This window comes from Anolis sagrei, chromosome 1, assembly GCF_037176765.1.
Source record: "Anolis sagrei isolate rAnoSag1 chromosome 1, rAnoSag1.mat, whole genome shotgun sequence".
Classification (NCBI taxonomy): Eukaryota; Metazoa; Chordata; class Lepidosauria; order Squamata; family Dactyloidae; genus Anolis; species Anolis sagrei.
In genome coordinates this window covers 38,804,241-38,823,526 of record NC_090021.1, presented here as the reverse complement: position 1 = coordinate 38,823,526, position 19,286 = coordinate 38,804,241, and the positions used below count along the sequence as shown (strand labels likewise).

Sequence of the window (19,286 nt, the reverse complement as noted above, 5' to 3'; positions counted from 1 at the left end):
ACAATGATGGATCTGGACCAAACTTGGCACGAATACTCAATATGCCCAAGTTTGAACACAGATGGAGTTTGGGGAAAATAGACTGAAATTTCGGAGTTGTAGTTACTGGGATTTATAGTTCACCTACAATCAAAGAGCATTCTGAATCCCACGAATGACAGAATTGGGGCAAACTTCCCACACAGAACCCTTATGATCAACAGAAAAATCCTTAAGGCCATCCAGTTCAACTCCCTTCACCAGGGGAAGAAAACATAATCAAAGCCCTCCTGACAAAGAGCCATCCAGCCACAGATACAGATAGATAGATGTGATTCACACACACACAGATATAGTATCATAGATTTGAAAGGGACCTCTAAAGACAATGATATGTTGCATATTCCAGAGGAGGCAAACCAAACACACTCCACATCAACACTGACAAAGAAACAACAAGAAATACTGTTTACCAAAAAGCAGAAAGAAATTACATAGATTAGAAACCAACACTTTCTCATTACTTTATTTTCCAGATCACTAGACTGGGGCCACAGCAACGCGTGGCAGGGGACAGCTAGTATGTAATTAATCCAATAACTTTTGACAAATGGAAAAATGAAATCATTATACTTTGAGTTGGTATTTTACAGAAATCTGTATATTACAATCCAAGTTAATGCAGAGTAACCCATAAATCAAGTACAAAAGGCTATAACAAGTCTATAACAAGCCTCTCATATTTGTTATAGTTAAGGTAAACATAGTTCTTTGCCTAACTTTGCTGTAATTTCTCATCTTTGTTCAATTATAACTGTACCAATCACTTTTTGAGTTCTGTGGAGATAAAACATCACGTTGGAAGTGGGTTACTTTGGAATGTTACTGGATAGATTCAAATTCTTCTTCGTAGTTGAGGAAGAATTCTTGCACATGAAGGCTGAATTATGGGGAGAGTTCTGGAGTTCTTCCCTGTGCGTTTTGGCATATTATGGGAGGCTTTGCATTTACACAGAGTATCTATTTATTTGTGTGAGTGTGGCCCTTCTAGGTCACCTATGGGGGAGGTATTGTGTACTTCTAAACCCTGACAGTCACTTGTCATATCAATAAAGCATACTGGAGAGGAGTGTACGCTAAAGTAATCATTTTTAAAATCAGTTTTTGAAATGGAAATATTTAAACTTTTTTCACCTCCATTTTTGAAAGTGTACAGTGATAACATCAGTATGTTTATTTTATTACTCAAATGTTCATGGGGCATGAGTTTATATTACGTTTCTAGGTGGATTTTTTTGATGAGAAAGGTTTCCCTTTGACTTCAAAGGATAGGCTTTCTCTTTGGTGTGTGGGAGTGTGTGAAGCCATCATTTTTGAACTCTTTATTCGCCAGTGTTAATACCTTAACAGAGCAGATGTAAGCTAAAGAATCCTTCATTGTCCTACTTTACTTCTCACTGTTTTCACCCTTCTTTTTCTTGTATTATCCTGATCAAAAGATAAAGTGATTTAAGAAGCTGCAGTTCACAGAATGATCAGTTAGAAGGCACAGCAAAGGTCATCTAGATTGAGACCTTAGAATCATATGTATAATAATAGAGTTGGAAGAGACCACATGGGCCATCTAGTCCATCCCCCTGCCTTGCAGGAAAAGCTCAATCAAAACAGCCCCAACTGATGACCATAAAGCCTCTGTTTAAAAGCTTCCTAGGAAGGAGCCTAATTGCTTTCAGTATTTGAATGGCATGTGTCTTTTTTATTTTTCTGGCATTTTGAAAAGCAAATGGTAATACAAAATAGGTTTGTGAATATCCATAGGTGTCTGCAGATCCTTAAAGGATATATTTAACACACAAAAGAGCTTTGATAATGAAATCTTGAAAGTTTTGTTGTGGAATTTTAGACAGCTCACAAAAGAATGCAACACATTAGAAGTATGAGAACTTGAAAGTATACAGACATCTTCTTTTCAGTGGATAGATTTTAATTAGAATTATTTTCTGTGTTATATTTTACATCATTACTCAGCAGGACAGGGTAGGCAACTTTGGTAGGCCTGGAGGCCATAGTTTCCTTTACACCATCACTGTGTAATGCTGTCATCATTCCCCTTTCTTCTGTGTGTGGTCATACTGAAATAATCCCTTCGTGTAGAGCAATGGTTCTCAATCTGTGGGTCCCCTGGTGTTTTGGCCTACAACTTCCAGAAATCCCAGCCAATTTACCAGCTGTTAGGATTTCTGGGAGTTGAAGGCCAAAATATCTGGGGACCCACAGGTTGAGAACCATTGTTATAGAGAGCAACTTTAAACTCTTCTAGAATTGCTCACTTCAATCATTCCCAAAATTGTGATTGGCATCTTTCTGCTTAGTTCTTTTCTGACAGTTGTATGAGAAACAGCTTCATAGTATAATTTGCAGCAGCACACATTCAGACTCCTTTAACAGGCTTTGCTGTTTTCTTTATGTTTTAATCAGAATATAGACTTTGTATCTATGCAGTAAGAAGAGAAAGCTTGTATTACATAGTTTTAACCATTTGCTTTTGAACATGTGTATATATGTATGTAGATGTTCTATAACATCATGTTATTAGATTTTTGATTTTTTAGTAAGGTAGGCTTTACCATTATGATCTAAATTTAAATGCTCCCCTCCAATCAAGGACACGGGGAATGGGATACAAAAGACAGTTGCATCATTCTAGCTTGGTTCTTCAAGTTATTGAAAGCAGGAGTCAGGTAAGTTCATGATTCATGTGATGACATCAGCTGCTGTCTGTCAGGAATGTAGCCATGCAAGGTTCTCCCAAGTCCAGCACAACAATAGATTTCCTGTTTTCCAAACAAATAAATACATAAATTAATTAATTGTGTTAACAATTGAAATCACATCTATTTGGAACTTCATGGAGCATTTTACAGGACCTAGAAGTATAATGCAATATCTCAGGTTATTCCTTGTCACTGCAGAACTCATGGCTATATAAAGGCAGGAAAGCAGTTTTCTCTATGTAGTGCTCTGTATACATTCAGCTATTAATCAAGAACATTTTTTTCTGATGATATATAAGGCACATCTTCAATGACTGCTTACTGTGAAGAGCACCTGAATTAGCTCCATGGTGGCAAGGATCTGATCCGGGGTAATGTTGGGCAAGGCCACCTTGACTTGGCCTTGACTTGTGTTAAACAGTTGCAGGTTGCTCTGGAATTCTGTTGGTGCAACCTGTGACTTTGGACCCATGTAAACAGTTGGACTGGTTCTGAAACAGAATCAGCTGTGACTGCTTACTCAGTCTTCCTAGGCATGGGCAGCCTGGAGATATGAGATGGCCTTACCATCCTCTCCTGTGCTTGTTGCAGTAGTTTCTAGACACAACATGAGTCCTGTAGTTACTTGTCACCTTCAGTGCCACCAACCAAGTTGATGGAGGGCCAATTTCCCCTTCCTTTGTTGCCCAGGCTGCCATCATGAAAGCAACGAGGACCCGTTTGTTCTTGGATGACAAGGGGAATGTGAGAACAAGGGTATGGCTGGTCATTTGGCAATGCCAAACTGGTTTGAGACTCCCTCTGTTGTATGCTATGCCAGGATAAGGAGTCAGTGCAGATCCACCTGAAGTGTCTGGTTTGTTTGTTTGTTTGTTTGTTTATTTATTTATTTATTTATTTGCTACAATTGTATACCGCCCCTCTCAGCCCACAAGTGACTTTATGTGATAAAAAATAAAATGCCAAAGGTCCTTGGTAGAAAGGAACTCAGAGAGACAATCCCTGTTCTTTGCAATAAGCTCATTAAAAGTATTCTTAGAGTTTAAAAATGGTTGATCAGTTAAATCTACATAAAATTGCATATCAGAAAAGGCAATACTTCTGAAGCAAATGTATTTGATTTTTGATGATGCATATATAAATTGTGATAAGGATCAGTTCCTCGTGTATATGATCTGTTAAAATGAAACACTTAAAATACTTTAGTTGCAGAATGATAAATACATGTTCTGTTCTGATCTAAATCCATTCTCTTTTCCAACTGGAATAGGTTCTTCTTCCACAAAAGAAATCATTGAATTTAATTTTGAATTAATATGAAAGTGTACACCCTTAAAATACTGAATTCAGTAGGGAAAAATAAGATTGCATTATCGGTGAGTTGCCATAAGTTGATGTGATGGTTTATGCTATCAGCACCAAAGACTCTTATCATGTCTGCATTATGATTCTTAAAAACTGAATTTTATCCAGCCTGTGTTTAGTCTAAATATGCTCACTTCCCCAATCTGCTTTATTTATGGACACTGGTCTGGCTGTTGTTTCAGTCATGAAACACCAGTTCTGGCTTCGCAGGTTGTTTTATAACAACACTAACTTGGGTACCCGGCATTGCCTGGGTTATTTGAAAAAGTCATTTTTAAAAATTTTACAAAATGCATAAGGTTGTAGGTGAACTACAACTCACAGCATGCCAGGTTAACCCACTGAAACTCCATCAGTGTTTAAAGATTGTCATGTTCAGCAAGTTTGCTCTAGATGCATCATTGGTGGGGTTCAGTGGAATCTCTGGCTGGAGGATAAACTACAGCTCCCACCATTGTGGGTTAGTCCCTTCAAAGCCCTCCAGTAGATTCAGTTGGTCATAGGAGTTCTGCGTGCCAAGTGTGGTCTAGATCCGTTATCATTGGTGATCACAGTATCTCTTGTAAGTGAACTACAACTTCCAGAAATGAAGGACAGTTCCATCCAAACTCCTTCAGTATTTTCAATTGGTTATGGTCTAGAGCACTTTTTGATTGCAGGTGAACTATAAATTCCAGTACCTACAAGGGCTATAAATCAAGGTGAACTCCCCCCAAACCTTTCCAGTATTTTTCTTTGGTCATGGGGGTTCTGTGTGCTAGATTTGGTCCAGGTCCATTGTCACAGTGCTCTGACTTGATGCAGGGTAAACTATAACTTCCATCAGGAGGAGTCAATCCACCAAACGCCTCCAGTATGTTTATTTGATGATTAGTTCTGTTCTGCTTGTTGTGCATACAGAGTTGAAAAGACTAGGAAAGGGTGAATTGAGAAGCAGTTGGTGGGATTGTGCAAATTTCACACCAGTGGAGAGAGTAAGAAACACTGGGATGTCTCTGTGGTGAAGGAAACACTTAAAATCTAGGATGAAATTGTCCCTGAGTGAAAGCATTCCTTGGGTAGTGGGCAGCATGGTGTTTGGGGGGAGGACATTGGCGGGGGTTGGGCTACATGACCTGAAATGTCATTGGAGGAAGGGCTTTTGGTGGCTCCTCAGTGCTGTGGGTTAAAGCTGCTTGTGGAAGCGAGGGCCTGATTGTGGAAGTGGACACCCCAGCCACATACACATATAAGTATTACATATTTTCACTTTTATTAGGTATATAGATAATAGATAGATAGATGATTTTCTTATGAGCCTGATATGAAAAAAGGGAATGTGAAGCCTGATTGCTATGGTGCCATTCCCCCTCCACCACCTCACCTGGCAAAGTCTCCTGCCAGATTAAGAAGATGCTGTTCTTGATTCCAAAGTTGTGGAAAGTCCTGATTATTCAGTGGCAAGAGATTGTGTGCATGTGTTTTCATTCTTTAATTCTGTATATTCAGAAGTAGGTGTCTCCTTGGTTGTGATATCTGTGATTTGTTTTTTTGATAGTGCATGTGCATGAGTTTTGTCTGACAAAACTCCAGCTCTATAGCTTCAAAAACTTACACCATATGCAATGTCTTCTAGTCCTGACATGGGAACAGAGAGATGTCTGAAAATAGTTTTGAAATCATAGTCAGCTGCTATGGATATTCGGTTGTTCATATTGAATAGTTCGACTCACAAAAGGAGAAGACCTCTCCCCAAACCGTAGATGTGATGAAGAGGTTTAGTGGAACTTCAGGAACAGTGTGGTTGTTGGAGTAATGGAAAATAAATTAGGAGAGTTAGACTCCCTGCGCCTTCCACAAGCAGCAATTTCTATTAGATTGCTGGTCCTTTCATAAACAGAAGGCCTCTTTCTGTTCTTGGAACAAACTGATTCTGGATAGTAACGTACCACAGTCCATTTGGTCAGCATGGTATGTTTAAAACTATAGCTAGCAGAAATAGGTTGTTCTCTTCTTTGCTTTGCTAGAGCAAAGTATGTAAGGCGATGCCTTTTTGTTTCTAGTGAGTCAGTAACTTGGGAGAAAAAAAAACTGTTACATAAAGTTGTTCAGTTTCATCACCAAGAGACACAATGTAAACACTGTGGGCGTTGAAAGGCTGTTGGTTACGGTTTATGTGTCACCAGTACGTAAGTTGGAGAAGTTAGCTGTGATGAATTATGCAATTTTTTAGAATCTGGAGGTATTGTAGGTTAGTAGATTTCTAGTAGAAATAGAGGACAGTATCTTGTATTGAAAACTGAATTACTAATGGGATGCAGATGTTTGCTTTGAAAACTCAGAACATCAACAAATTGCATTTTTGTTTCTAATTCAATTCTGACTTAACAAAGTTTGTGATCTCATGTTGCAATAGCAACTGTGGTGTCGTCATAGCACTGCAAATAAAACGAAGAAACTCTTTGTAAAATATTTCTAGGGAGTAGACATGTTAGTCTGCTGCAAGAAAAATAACCAAGATTACCACATTTTATTTGAGATTGCCTTTGATGTAAAACATCTCATTGCATCTAATGGAGTGAGCGATCATCCACAAAAATGTATGCAAAATAGAATTTGATAACTTTTAAGATGCCACAAAACTTTTTATTGTATTTGTAAATAATTATTCCAAAATGGGAATGCCATAGGACCAGTTAAGGACTAGTTTTCTGTCCCTGGAGTTATCTAGAACCTTTATGGATTGCCAAAAACAGCCCAAAACAAAATCAATGTATTGTTGAAGGCTTTCATGGCCAGAATCACTGGGTTGTTATAGGGTTTTTTCAAGCTATATGGCCATGTTCTAGAGGCATTCTCTCCTGACATTTCGCCTGCATTTATGGCAAGCATCCTCACTACCTCTGAGGATGCATGCTATAGATGCAGGCGAAACGTCAGGAGAGAATGCCTCTAGAACATGGCCATATAGCCCGAAAAAACCTACAACAACCCAAAACAAAATCAATTTCTAGTTTTGAAAAACTATATCCTATGTGCTTTTTGAAGGGAGAATTGTTGTCCCTGTAGGCCTCCAGGAAAGAAAATTTACACTAATGGGGTAATGGGGACATCAAAAACAACCTTGACGACTGCATGTCTCCATAATGCTATACATTAACCACTAAATACATTTGGATACTGGAATTTGTGTTTACCTGCTACTTGATAATGCGCCATACAGCTATAGTGTTGTGTTGTTAATGTCACATTACTGCCCCTTGACTTTCAACAACCATTGCTGAATATTGTCTTCCTTTTCTCCCTTATCTTACATTTTCAAACATGTTAGTATTTGGTCACGGCTATTAAGAATATGTTTCAAGATCAATTCACCAGTCAGTGATCACCCATGTTGTTTTTCATGAACGTTGTTGCTAAGTGATTTCTAAATGTGAGAGCTAATAGACTTTGCATTTCTTGGAAACCAGATGGGAAAGTGTATACTTAACCTGCATGTACCTGTATTATGTTTTGGCAAGTTCCAGTGTCTGTTTTTATTGACCATGCTGGATGACCTAGCTGTTCTGTGTAAATGTTGTTAATTTTTGTAATGATTATGATAGTCTGTGTTCAGTATTATCATTATCTCTAAAATATTTCTCTGAAGTGGCATATTTAATTGATAGATTCCTATTCCTATTATAGTGATTGATTTTAACATTTTAAAAACATAATGCGCCTAGGTTGGTATTTCAGGCATGTTTTTAATGTCATAACTGCACTATTATAAATTTGTTTTGTGTTAACTTGATTATATTTTAAGCTGCTTTGTGGAAGATATTTACCTTAAGCAGGCTTATTGGGATATTTATTATCTATTTAAAGTGTAGAGTTTAAAAAATAATTTGCATTTTAACAATTAAATTTTTTGCATTTATAAACAAAATACAATAAAATGAATTTATAAAATAATGTATAATGGTAAAATTCATGCATATTTCATTAATATTATCAAGGGTATCTGACAGGTTAGAAATTAGGAAAATAAAACAAGGTCAACAGGTTGGTCTTCAGCTCATATGATGAAATAAGCTATACTGTGAGCTTGCAAAATCTCTGAGAAGATCTTCAGTAGAGAAGGTATCCTCAACACTATAGCCAAGCACACTTTATTAAGCTGTAGCATGACAAATAAGCATCTCAGAACATAATTACCAGGGCAGTCTTATAAATAATCAGAAGTAGAAGATTGAACATATATTGATAATAATTAGCAGCCAGTTTAGCATTTTCAGTACGGGTTATCAATATGCATGAGACCTCACAAAGTGACAAGCCACTACATTCTGTACTAAGAATACCTTCAGATAAAGACTGAAAAGGTGATTTTGAGTTTGTCATGACGTATGGAAACATGCATTTGTATGACTTCTAATGAGCATTGTGAACAGCAAAAGAGGTGTTCTCAGCATTCCTGTGTGTTATGAAAGCATACATAGATCTATTTCTAAGAGAGCAAAGTTGAATGGTGTATACTCTCTTGTTTAGGCTCAAATGTTTTCTGAAATTTCAGTCAACCTTTTCTCCCCACCTGACCTGCTGCTTTCTGTCATGTCAGAGGATGAAGTTTTTGCTGCTGCAGCAAAAGTATCTAGAGTATCTGGAGGATGGTAAGGTTCTAGAGGCTCTTCAGGTTCTGCGTTGTGAATTGACACCTCTGAAGTACAACACAGAGCGCATTCACATCCTCAGTGGGTAAGTGCTTTGCATTGCAATCCTATATAGACATTATTGAAGTTCGGTTTCATTTAACTCAGAGGCTGAATTTTGAACTGATAGGCCAGGAATTATACCACTAGTCTGAGACCACTTGCATTTTCTTGGTCAACATCTCCAGATGTTGTTGGACCGCCTCTTCCAGCATTCATCACCTGTAGCTATGTTGGCTAGAACTGTTAGCGGTTACATCCAGCAATCTATGACGGGCTACATTTCACATTAGTGCTTGAAATGACAGTCCTTATATAGCCAAAACAGTATCATCTCTAAATTACAGTGATTGTAAGAAGAAGCCTTTAGCGAACTGATTAAAAAACACACACAGAAAGGTGCCTGAGAGGAGGAGATCTGGAGCAAGGATGAGAAGGAGCTGAGAGGAAAGAATGGAACTTCTTGGATGATAGGATGTCTGACTGCAACTCTGAACAGAGGCACTTCACTTCAGAGATTTCTGTTGCAGGACTCCCTTGTCATTTGAAAAATGAAAATGAATGAGATAAAAACTCTTTATTTATTTATTTATTTGGCACATTTATCCTCTGCCTTTCTCAACTGGGAAGGTTGGGGGGGGGCATCAGGGCGGCTTAACATATAGGCAACTATTTGATACCTTAAAACAATGTACAATTAGAATAAACATTTTGAAATAGAATTTAAAACCTATTAAAACATTTTTAAAACATTACATTCACTATTAACCATGCTATCCGCAGTCATAATCCAGGCCATTCCAATAATCATTGCACATGATTGTTGAAGTATGAGCCGCACCTGATTCATTGGCATACTCAGTTTTTAATGTGTGGGAGTGATTTGTTTTGTTTAATTGAACTTGCCATTTTAGTTAAATAATGGTTATTTTGCTAATAAATCATTAGTATTCTGAAACTATTAGGTACTGAAATTTGTCAGTTAAATTCAAGAAAACAGCTGTGGCACTATAGAATCTGCGGATCAGAATTATAATTTGTACCATGTGAATTTAATTTGCCAATTAATCAATACAGAATGTCAGATACTTTAAAAAAAACCCTTTGTAATACCATGTCCTTGAATTATTATGGCTTACTTTTTGAACTCCACGTGGTTTGTGTTATTCATCAGCCTCTTCAGGTAGTTAATTGGACATGGATGTTCCTGAAAAACAGTTGCATGGGATTTTTTATTAAACAGAGTAAACAGGTGTTACTAACATAAAGACTTTAAAATTCTATGCTAATAATTTCTCTCCTAAGCCCTTTCTTGTGCTAGAGAAGAATGTGTGAAAGCTCTTTGTTCCAAATGTTGTTAAAGGACTGGAATTCTGGTGTTTCTTTACGATTTCCGCAGATATCTGATGTGTAGTCACGCAGAAGACCTCCGTGCAAAAGCAGAATGGGAAGGGAAAGGAACAACTTCCAGATCTAAACTTTTGGACAAGCTGCAGAGTAAGAATACCCTTAGTTTTCCAGAGGCTATACAATGTCCGCTCTCCTTATGTCTCCCATATTTTGGCTTAAAGGACAAATAAGCATTGTTAGTAGTCAAAATGACAGCATGGTCCTGGGTAATGGTGATTTAAGTGCCTCACAAAGACAATGTAGATTTTACCATGTAGTATCCAATTAATCCATTGAACCAGCAAAATGATTTTGTTGGGCAGAAAGAAAGAGCAAGTCATCTTCCCAACTGCAGCTCCTTCTTTCAGGAGGAGTGTTAGAGTACCTTTGGAGAAGGTTGCAGACAGAGACTCGAGCAAGGAGGAACAGAAATCTCCAGATGGGATTCCAATTGCACGACACTGAGTTTCAAATACTGTTGTTAGCTGCATATTGCCTCTATCGTTTACACTAGTGGTTCCCAACCTGGGCCTCCAGGTGTTTTGGATTTCAACTCCCAGAAATCCCAGCTGGCTTACCAGCTGTTAGGAACTGTGGGAGCTGAAGTCCAAAACACCTGGAGGTCCAAAGGTTGGGAACCACTGGTTTACACTTAATAAAGTAACCTGAGACTGTCTTTGCTGAGTACAAGCCTTAGTTGTAAAATGAACATTTTCTAATTATATTGTGCTTCTTTGCATAGTGGTCAAAGGTCCTCACGAGATGTTTTTATGGGTTACTGATAATTTGTTGGCTCATATTAGAGGCGATCAAGTCCAATATAAAATCACTTGATTTCCTAAACTCTGTTATTTAATTAAGCTGAATGAAGGTTAGACTTAAATGACTGCACTGAAACACCTTTTTCATTTATCGAAGCTTACCTACCACCATCAGTGATGCTCCCTCCAAGGCGTCTGCAGAATCTACTTCGCCAGGCTGTAGAGCTACAACGGGACCGGTGCCTCTATCACAATACCAAACTAGATAATAATCTAGATTCTGTATCACTTCTCATAGACCACGTTTGCAGTAGGTAAGAGAACCTCTTAATTTGAAAGAACAATAGCAGTAATTACAAATGCAACAACATTCCCTTAAACAGTTACTATTTCAAGTGATTTGCATAGCGTTTTTTGAATTTGAGTAAGTAGCAGTTGGGAAGTACTTGAATGATAAATTTAGAAATACTAGAACAAACAAGGTGAAGAGGGAAATAAAGCATTTATACAGTGGTTCATCCAGGCAAAGTGCTCTTGTAAGCCACATATTATCTCTCATAGATTCTCCACTTGCAAAAGCATCTGTAACATTTTGGAAGAGATGAGTGATATAAATTGAGAATTATTTGTTTATTTCTAGCATTTTTATTCATCCTAAGATTTTCTTTAGTGGCTTACATATAGTTAATAAGAGATACCAAAAAAAAACCTACTAGTATCCAGAGAGGCATATTTTTAAGTGAAAAAAAAAAGATTTAAAACATTAGAATCTAGAAATGAGGAACTTGATTGAGAATTCCTCCATTTCTTTTTTGTTGACTTGCCTCATGTGAATGCGACCATCATAGATATCTCTGCTGGTTCAAGTAGAATAATTATGATTTTATCATATTTCTGTGCTTGTATTTTTAGGAAACAGTTCCCATGTTATACACAGCAGATACTTACAGAGCACTGCAATGAAGTGTGGTTCTGTAAATTTTCCAATGACGGCACTAAACTAGCAACAGGTTCCAAGGATACAACTGTTATTATATGGCAGGTTGATCCAGTAAGTGTGATTTAAATATCTCTCTTTCACTTTAGGCACATCAGTCCTAAGCTTTGAACTCTTTTTTTTAGCTCCATGTTTTCATACATCCCATGGTGTATTTCTCCTTCCACCCATACAGACTTATTCTTTCATTCATTTGTTCAATCAATATTCTGAACATTTAAGGCAGTTGTTCTCAACCCCTGCCCTCTCCCCCCCCCCCCCCCCCGGTACTTTGGCCTACAACTTCCAGAAATCCCAGCCAATTTACCAGCGGTTAGGATTTTTGGCAGTTGAAGGGCAAAACATAAGGGGACCCACAGGTTGAGAACCACTAGTTTAAGGGATAATATTATTTTTAAAATAATGTTGGTTATATTTGGGGATAATCTTTGTTAGACATTTTGTAATTTTAAGTTGGGGATTGGGATAATGGGGAAGAGATTTCTCCTTCATGGAAAAAGTTGCTCTTCATCTGTAATATGGCTTCCTTTCCATTTTACTTTTCATAGTTTTGTTATTTTTTTATATTTATGATAGAAAATAAGTGAGAAACTACAGAGATACATCGCTGAAGTCAGAGGTAGAAAAAACATTTTGAACAACTTGTGTAAAATGTTATAGGCTATTTGGCTTACTTGGGAGTAGCTTGTTGTACAATTCTTAACCATTTAACTGCATTGCTAATGATATGATTTTGTCTACTTAAATTCAGATGTCAAATTGAACAAAGCTTGGGATAAATTGTATGAAAGAAATGAGATCTTAGTTCTGTTATTCAAATATTGAAAACATATTCCTAGGCTCAGAATGTGCTCTGAGGCATTTCGTTCTTTCATTTTAATAATAATAATAATAATAATAATAATCTTTATTTATACCCCTCTACTATCTCCCGAGGGACTCGGTGCGGCTTACATGAGGCCAAGCCCATAATACATCAATGATAAAAGCAATAACAACAATTAATACAGACAATAAAATAAAACTCATAACAAACAATAAACAATAGCAGTAACACAACGACATTTTAGATGCTTTTCTTTTTGTGCTTTCCTCTGGTTGGCGGACAGTTGATCTCACAAGCTTTGAATTGTTATTTTTTTCTTACTAGTTTTTATCTAGTTTTAGCCTTCTTATTACTTTTTATCATAATTCCTTTTTTCTTGACAGTCGATTCCATTTCAGAATAATTGCTATCTTGTAAGCATGATGTAGTGACTTGAATGTTGGGCTGTGATTCTGGAGACCAGGGTTCAATTTCCTGCTTGATCATGGGAAAGCACCGGGTAACCTTGGACAAGTGACAGTTCCTCAAGCTCAGAAGAAGGCAAAGACGAACCAGTGCTGAAGAACGCTTGCTAAGAAAAGCTCATAATAGGGTCACCTTAGGGCAGTGATTCCCAACCTTTTTTTGACCATGGACCATTCTCCAACATTAAAACCAAAAGGCTTACGGATCAGTTTTTGGTCAACCTTAGATTTGATTTGGTTATTTAGGGTGCTGATTCAGACAACTGCATTTGATAGAACACATCAGCTCTAGTTTCTGATGCAGAATATGTACCATCCAGTAGTCTCCATCTGCTCACCCACAGAAAACCATATTAAATAATCTAGATCCATGGACCTTATTTTAGGTCTCGTGACCCACAGGTTGGGAATCACTGCCTTAGGGTCTCCATATATTAGAAAGAACACAACAGCATTTTAAATACTGAGTGTTTCATTCTTGATGAGTGTACATTTGTTCATTTTTCCATCTATTCTTTCTGACAACCTTTAGATATTCAGAAGTCAGTTTCCCATCCTCTTTCATAATACTGCCTCTGTATTCCATAACACAATTGGTGCTTTCTATTAATGCCTAGTTTTACCATGTAGCAAGTAATGATATATTATAAAAACAAAGAGACATTCTTTTTTTAAATCCAATGTGTTTTCTGTAAATGTGTGATTTTCAGTATTAATTTTTGTAGGGAAAATTTGAATTGTTGCAACAATTAGAATGTGTGGTATATATCTGATTCCATCTCTTTCAAAACATTTTGCTTCAAAGTCTGTTTCACAGAAGGTTGTTGGACTTTAATAGCAAGCCAGTTCCAATATCTTTCTATGGCTTCCAGCTCACCTCTTTCTCTGTTTTCCCCAATGTAGCCTTTCTCAGTCTACTTGTTTTGGCAGATAGGCATAAAGTGAAATTGTGTCTAATGTCAAAATAAGTAGAACTGAAAACAAGTTCCCAAATTCTAGTCTTTGATTTATTTTTCAGAGAGATTATGGGTGAGATTAGGCTTCAAAAGAAATGCCTTAAACTTCGTGGAAATGAGACAGGTAACCAGATTTTTAATATTTTCTTTTTTGAAGGATACACACCAGCTAAAACTGCTTAAGACGCTGGAAGGCCATGCATATGGTGTTTCCTACATTGCTTGGAGTCCTGATGACAGCTACCTTGTTGCCTGTGGCCCAGATGACTGTTCTGAGCTTTGGCTCTGGAATGTACAAGTAAGAATTGCTAGTATTAAAATCCAGTGTGGATCTGTCTTTGTACTGTAGTGTAGTCACAGCAGTTGGAACAGGGAATTTTGATTGGAAGACTGTGATCCACATGTGACACTAAAGTGTATTTTTTAGGCTTCCAGTAGACCTCTGCTGCCATTTTGGGGAGAAATATAGACATGCCCCCACAAACCCCCTCCTCATGGGATGCCCTATCTAGGGGTAAGCTATACCATGTTTTTGGATTTCTGGACTATTTTTAGACCTAGGGGACTTTTACTGAACTTTATAACTTTAAAAAGATCTTCCCATGCTTTAACAAAAGACTTCTCTAGGACTTAAAAGAGCATGTTGTATGGAAGACAGTACATGGGGGATAGAAACCACATTAGTGTTTGTTTCAAGATTCATTTTTTTTCACCACCTATATCATTTTGTCGTTCTGTTGGTTAGACTTTGTCAAGGCAGCATAAATCTATACACATAATAAAAGTGAAAATCTGTATGTGGCACAGGTGTCTTCACACAGACAGCCTCCAGCCTCCACAAATAGGCTATTGTTTCCAGTGCTGAGAAGACAGCAAGTCACTCTCTTGAAGGACATTGCAGGTTATAGCAAGCACATCCCAGTGTTCCTTTCTCTCTTCATTTGCATGACCCCACCCACTGCTTCTCCCTTATCCCATTCCAACCCTTTCCTTTGGCACACAGCAGAGGAATTGATCAGTAACTGAACATACTGGAGAGGTTTGGAGAGAATCCACAATGATTTATAGGAGTTGTAGGGACTGGGATGCATAGTTCACCTGCAATCTAAGAGCACTCTGAACTGCACCAATGATGGACCTGGAACTCACTTGGCACACAGACCCACCATGGGCAATTGTACATACTTGCAGAGTTTAGGGGTGATTACCTGAGAGTTGTAGTTCACCCTTATCTAGAGAACAGTGAACTCAGCCAACAATGGATTGGGACCAAACTTGGCACACAGAACCAACATGGCCAATTGTGCATACTGGCTGAGCTTGTGGGTGATTGCCCTGGGAATCTGGGAGTTGTAGTTCACCCTTACCTAGATATCACTGAACTCAGCTGCTGCCGGATCTGGACCACACTTGGCACACAGATCCAACATGGCCATCTTTAAGAAATGGCAGGGTTTGGGAATGACTGACCCACAATTCTGGAAATTGTAGTTCACCCACATCCTTATGCATTTTCTAATGGGAGCATTAATTAAAAAACAAAAAGACTTCCCCCCCCCCTAATAAATAGCATTACACATTACCAAACTGATATTACCAAACGTCAAAAACAAACAGTGCCTTCTAAAATAACCCATGCACCGCCGGGTCCCCAAGCTAGTAAATACATAAATAAACCATATTGCAAAACTAGAGCTGGCATGCTGCATTGGTTAGAGTGGTGGTCTATTACTCTGAGACCAAGGGTTTAAATCCCTGCTTAGCAATGGAAACCAACAGGCTGATCTTGGGTGTGACATTCTTTCATACTGAGAGAAAAGCACACCACCTCTGAACATATATCTAAGAAAACAATAATAATAATAATAATAATAATAATAATAAAACAACTTCATTCATATCCTGCCACCAGCTCCCAAAAGGAACTCGGGCAGCTTACAGGGCATTCCAAATGCAGTATATAACATAAACAATACAGGAGTGTAAAACAATATCACATAAAATTATAAAAAACAACCACTATCAACACATAAAATAAAATAAAACAACACAATTTGAAAACACAGACTATCTGTAGTTAAAAACTAGCTGCCATCAATCCACAACTAAAGTGCTAGAGTGTCAACCTCATATAGGCCTGTTTCAGCTTACTCGAGGCCAAAAGCTTGCTTTAAAATCCATGTTTTTAGGCTGGACTGGAAGAATTCAAGGGGGGGGGGGGCTAACCTAATCTCTTTTCGGAGGGTGTTCCAAAGCCAGGGAGCCACTACAGAGAAGACCCCCTCTCCTTTCCACCAACTGCACATGAGACAGTGGTGGGCCCAAGAGAAGGGCCTCCCCAGCCAATCTCAAAGCCCGCACCGGTTCATAGAAAGAAATGCGGTCTCAAAGATAGGATGAACTCAAAGCGTAAAGGGCTTCTTTGTAGATATTAACCTGCATCTTGAATTGAGCCTGGGTAATTGTCAGGAAGCCAGTGACCCCATTATATGGTCGCCATAAGTTGAAAATGGCTTGAAAGCACACAACAGCAACAATCATAGTTTTATATGTGTGTTTTAAAATGATCCCAGTCAGAACAGAGCAGTAGTTTGGGTTGTTGTTGGTTTTTTGGTTTGTTTTTTTAATGTGAGACTACATAGGTACAGGATATAAATTTATGTATAACATTGCTAATGGAGAACCATTTCAAAAATTTCTTTTCTGTTTGGTTAATAATTTTAATAATTGATTATTTTAAAGCTAAGTTTTATACATGATTGATGGAATTTAAACTGAAGAAAATGTTCTGTCTTACTGTTCATCTGCATGAAACTGTCCTTGATTTAAACAAAGATAGCAGTGACCAAGTGAAAGCCTTGCATGTGTTCTGAAAATGCTAGCAAATCTCTGTTTTGAAGTAATAGAAATGCATTTGTGTGATGATTAATTCTGGCATGTGAGATACACACAGTTTTTTCTTTAGTTCCAGGAGGATAGACCAGAGGGAAGATTAGTCATGGTCTTGGTGGGGAAGAATATTTTGGAACTTTTTTTCTCTTCAGATCTTTGGTTTATTAAGAGTTAGAGGCAATTGTTTTGCACAATTTAATTGTTTGCACTCATTTACAGTTTGCCTCAAAGGCATTCTGTTTCTGCATTCTTAAAAGTCAAGCTCCTTTTCCCTTCTTTTTCTGCATCTAACCTACCTTACTATTGCAGTCCCATCTGCCTAAATTGCATTCCCATAATCCTTCCCCAAGATAAAACAATCCCTTCAAGGCATTTAACCACCACATCCCATTTTAAAGTATGTCCTGCATTTCTAAAACAAAACACCAACTCTAGACAACTTTCCATGTTTCAGCTTGGAAAAAAAGCATGCATTTAAATGTTATTGTATAGTTATACACTGGTTTTGCTCCACTGAACTCAAAATAGCACATATAGTTCTCCCAAGTTGCATTATTTTCCTTTTTTTAAAAAAAATATTTTTATTGATTTATCACATTTATTACATACTATTGCATTTTGTACATCAGCCTCTTTCACATGTTGTTTTATTATTTTGCTTTAACATTCCCCCCCCCCTTTTCTCTTTGCCCCAAAAGTGCTTTTTACAACTGAAAATGGTTTCCTGCCTAAGGAAACTACTGGAGAAGGGTGACCTTGCCTATTGATACAAACTGTTCTAACTTTCACACTGTCCTCTGCTTGCTCACTTTGTAAGAAGTGCCAATTAGCCCAAAATACCTAATTACCTAATTAGTTTCATCAATGAGGTAAAGAGAGCAAATCATCCTGGTTTTAAAGTACATCTAGCTTGCTTCTGAGCACAATTTCTTGGTGTACTGACTGTAATCTTAACCTTTGAAGGCCCATACAAACTAACATTTATTTCCCCAAAAGAAGTTTCCCAAATCATTGGGGGTTTTTTTTTCTTACCTGTTTCTGGTATTCTAAGGTGTTTGGAACACCCTGTTATGACTCAATTCCTTATAGATAGGTAAAATGAGAAGTGGACATTTCATATCTAATACTGGTGCTTTGGATCAGGGCTTTTAAAACTTTTTCCACTTGCAACCCCTTTCTAACTGATTAATATTTATGCTATCCCAAGTGTATATGTGTATATAAAATAGGTAAAATCAAACATTTAATTGCAATAAATCAGTATTCGCGAGGCTTGATAAACAGGCTGATTTTCCTTTTTATGAAGAAAAGCTGATGCATTTTCTGCAGTCTACTGTCAACATTGTACATTGTTACTGACAAATTCTTGTAAATGTCTAAAACATCCACTATGGAGTATTCAGAAACCTTTTACTCTTGTCAGGGTTTTCATGCCCTCTATTTTTGCTTAAGGGACCCCATTTAGGATCATAGCCCAAAGTTTAAGAAGCTTGGCTTTAGAACTCCCAGAAACAGGAATGACCTTCCATAATCTTGCGGTCCTAATACAACAACAACCTATAGATGTTGTTGTACTAGGACCGCAAGATTTTGGAAGGTCACAGGTTTCCATATCTGCCCATCTCTACTTTTTAACTGACTAAGATATTATTTACTTATCACTGGCCAATACATTTTTTGTGCCTCAAATGTTATACCTGTTTCTGAGTATATTTGACCTTCTGATTCCAAAAATGCCACCTCTTTTCATTAAGCTCTAGTTTTTGAGATGCAATACCAGTTTCCATCTACTTGCCCATAGATAACCATGATAGCCATAGCTAAGAAACTAGAGCTGATGGCCTATTCAATGCAATTGGCGCCCCAAATATCCCTAGGAACAGGCCTGAAAACCATTGTTGAGCTGTGTTATGTAATGATGAAAGATTGTCTTGAAAAGGAATTCTATAATTTAATAAACATTTTTAAGTGTCACCTTATTATTGGGAAATTTTTGGTTTTTGTAGGAAAAACATTTTTAAATAAAATTAGAAAGGTTTTGTTTTTAAGTGGTGAACCTTATTGAATACTGGCATTCTGCTGGTTGACTAGCAAGACCAAGAGAGTAATAATTCTCACTTCCCTCCACATCATTCCTAAAACCATCCGTGGAAGGCTGGGAGCTTCTGGTTGGAATTGCCTTTTGAGCAACATGGAGAACTGAAGAGGAAAAG

At 37.6% G+C, this 19,286-nt stretch overlaps 1 protein-coding gene across 3 annotated transcripts in view; it reads left to right on the top strand.

Moving 5' to 3' along the window:
- Positions 1 to 19,286, top strand: part of WDR26 (WD repeat domain 26) — a 42,290-nt gene that overhangs the window by 9,607 nt on the left and 13,397 nt on the right. For 2 of the 3 annotated variants that reach the window (XM_067463887.1, XM_060754195.2), the window contains exons 4-8: positions 8,653 to 8,834; positions 10,188 to 10,285; positions 11,096 to 11,252; positions 11,851 to 11,989; positions 14,339 to 14,479. In XM_067463887.1, coding sequence (XP_067319988.1) covers positions 8,653 to 8,834; positions 10,188 to 10,285; positions 11,096 to 11,252; positions 11,851 to 11,989; positions 14,339 to 14,479 — 717 coding nt within the window. The remainder of the gene's footprint in view (positions 1 to 8,652; positions 8,835 to 10,187; positions 10,286 to 11,095; positions 11,253 to 11,850; positions 11,990 to 14,338; positions 14,480 to 19,286) is intronic. The other variant, XM_060754194.2, reaches the window with a different exon arrangement.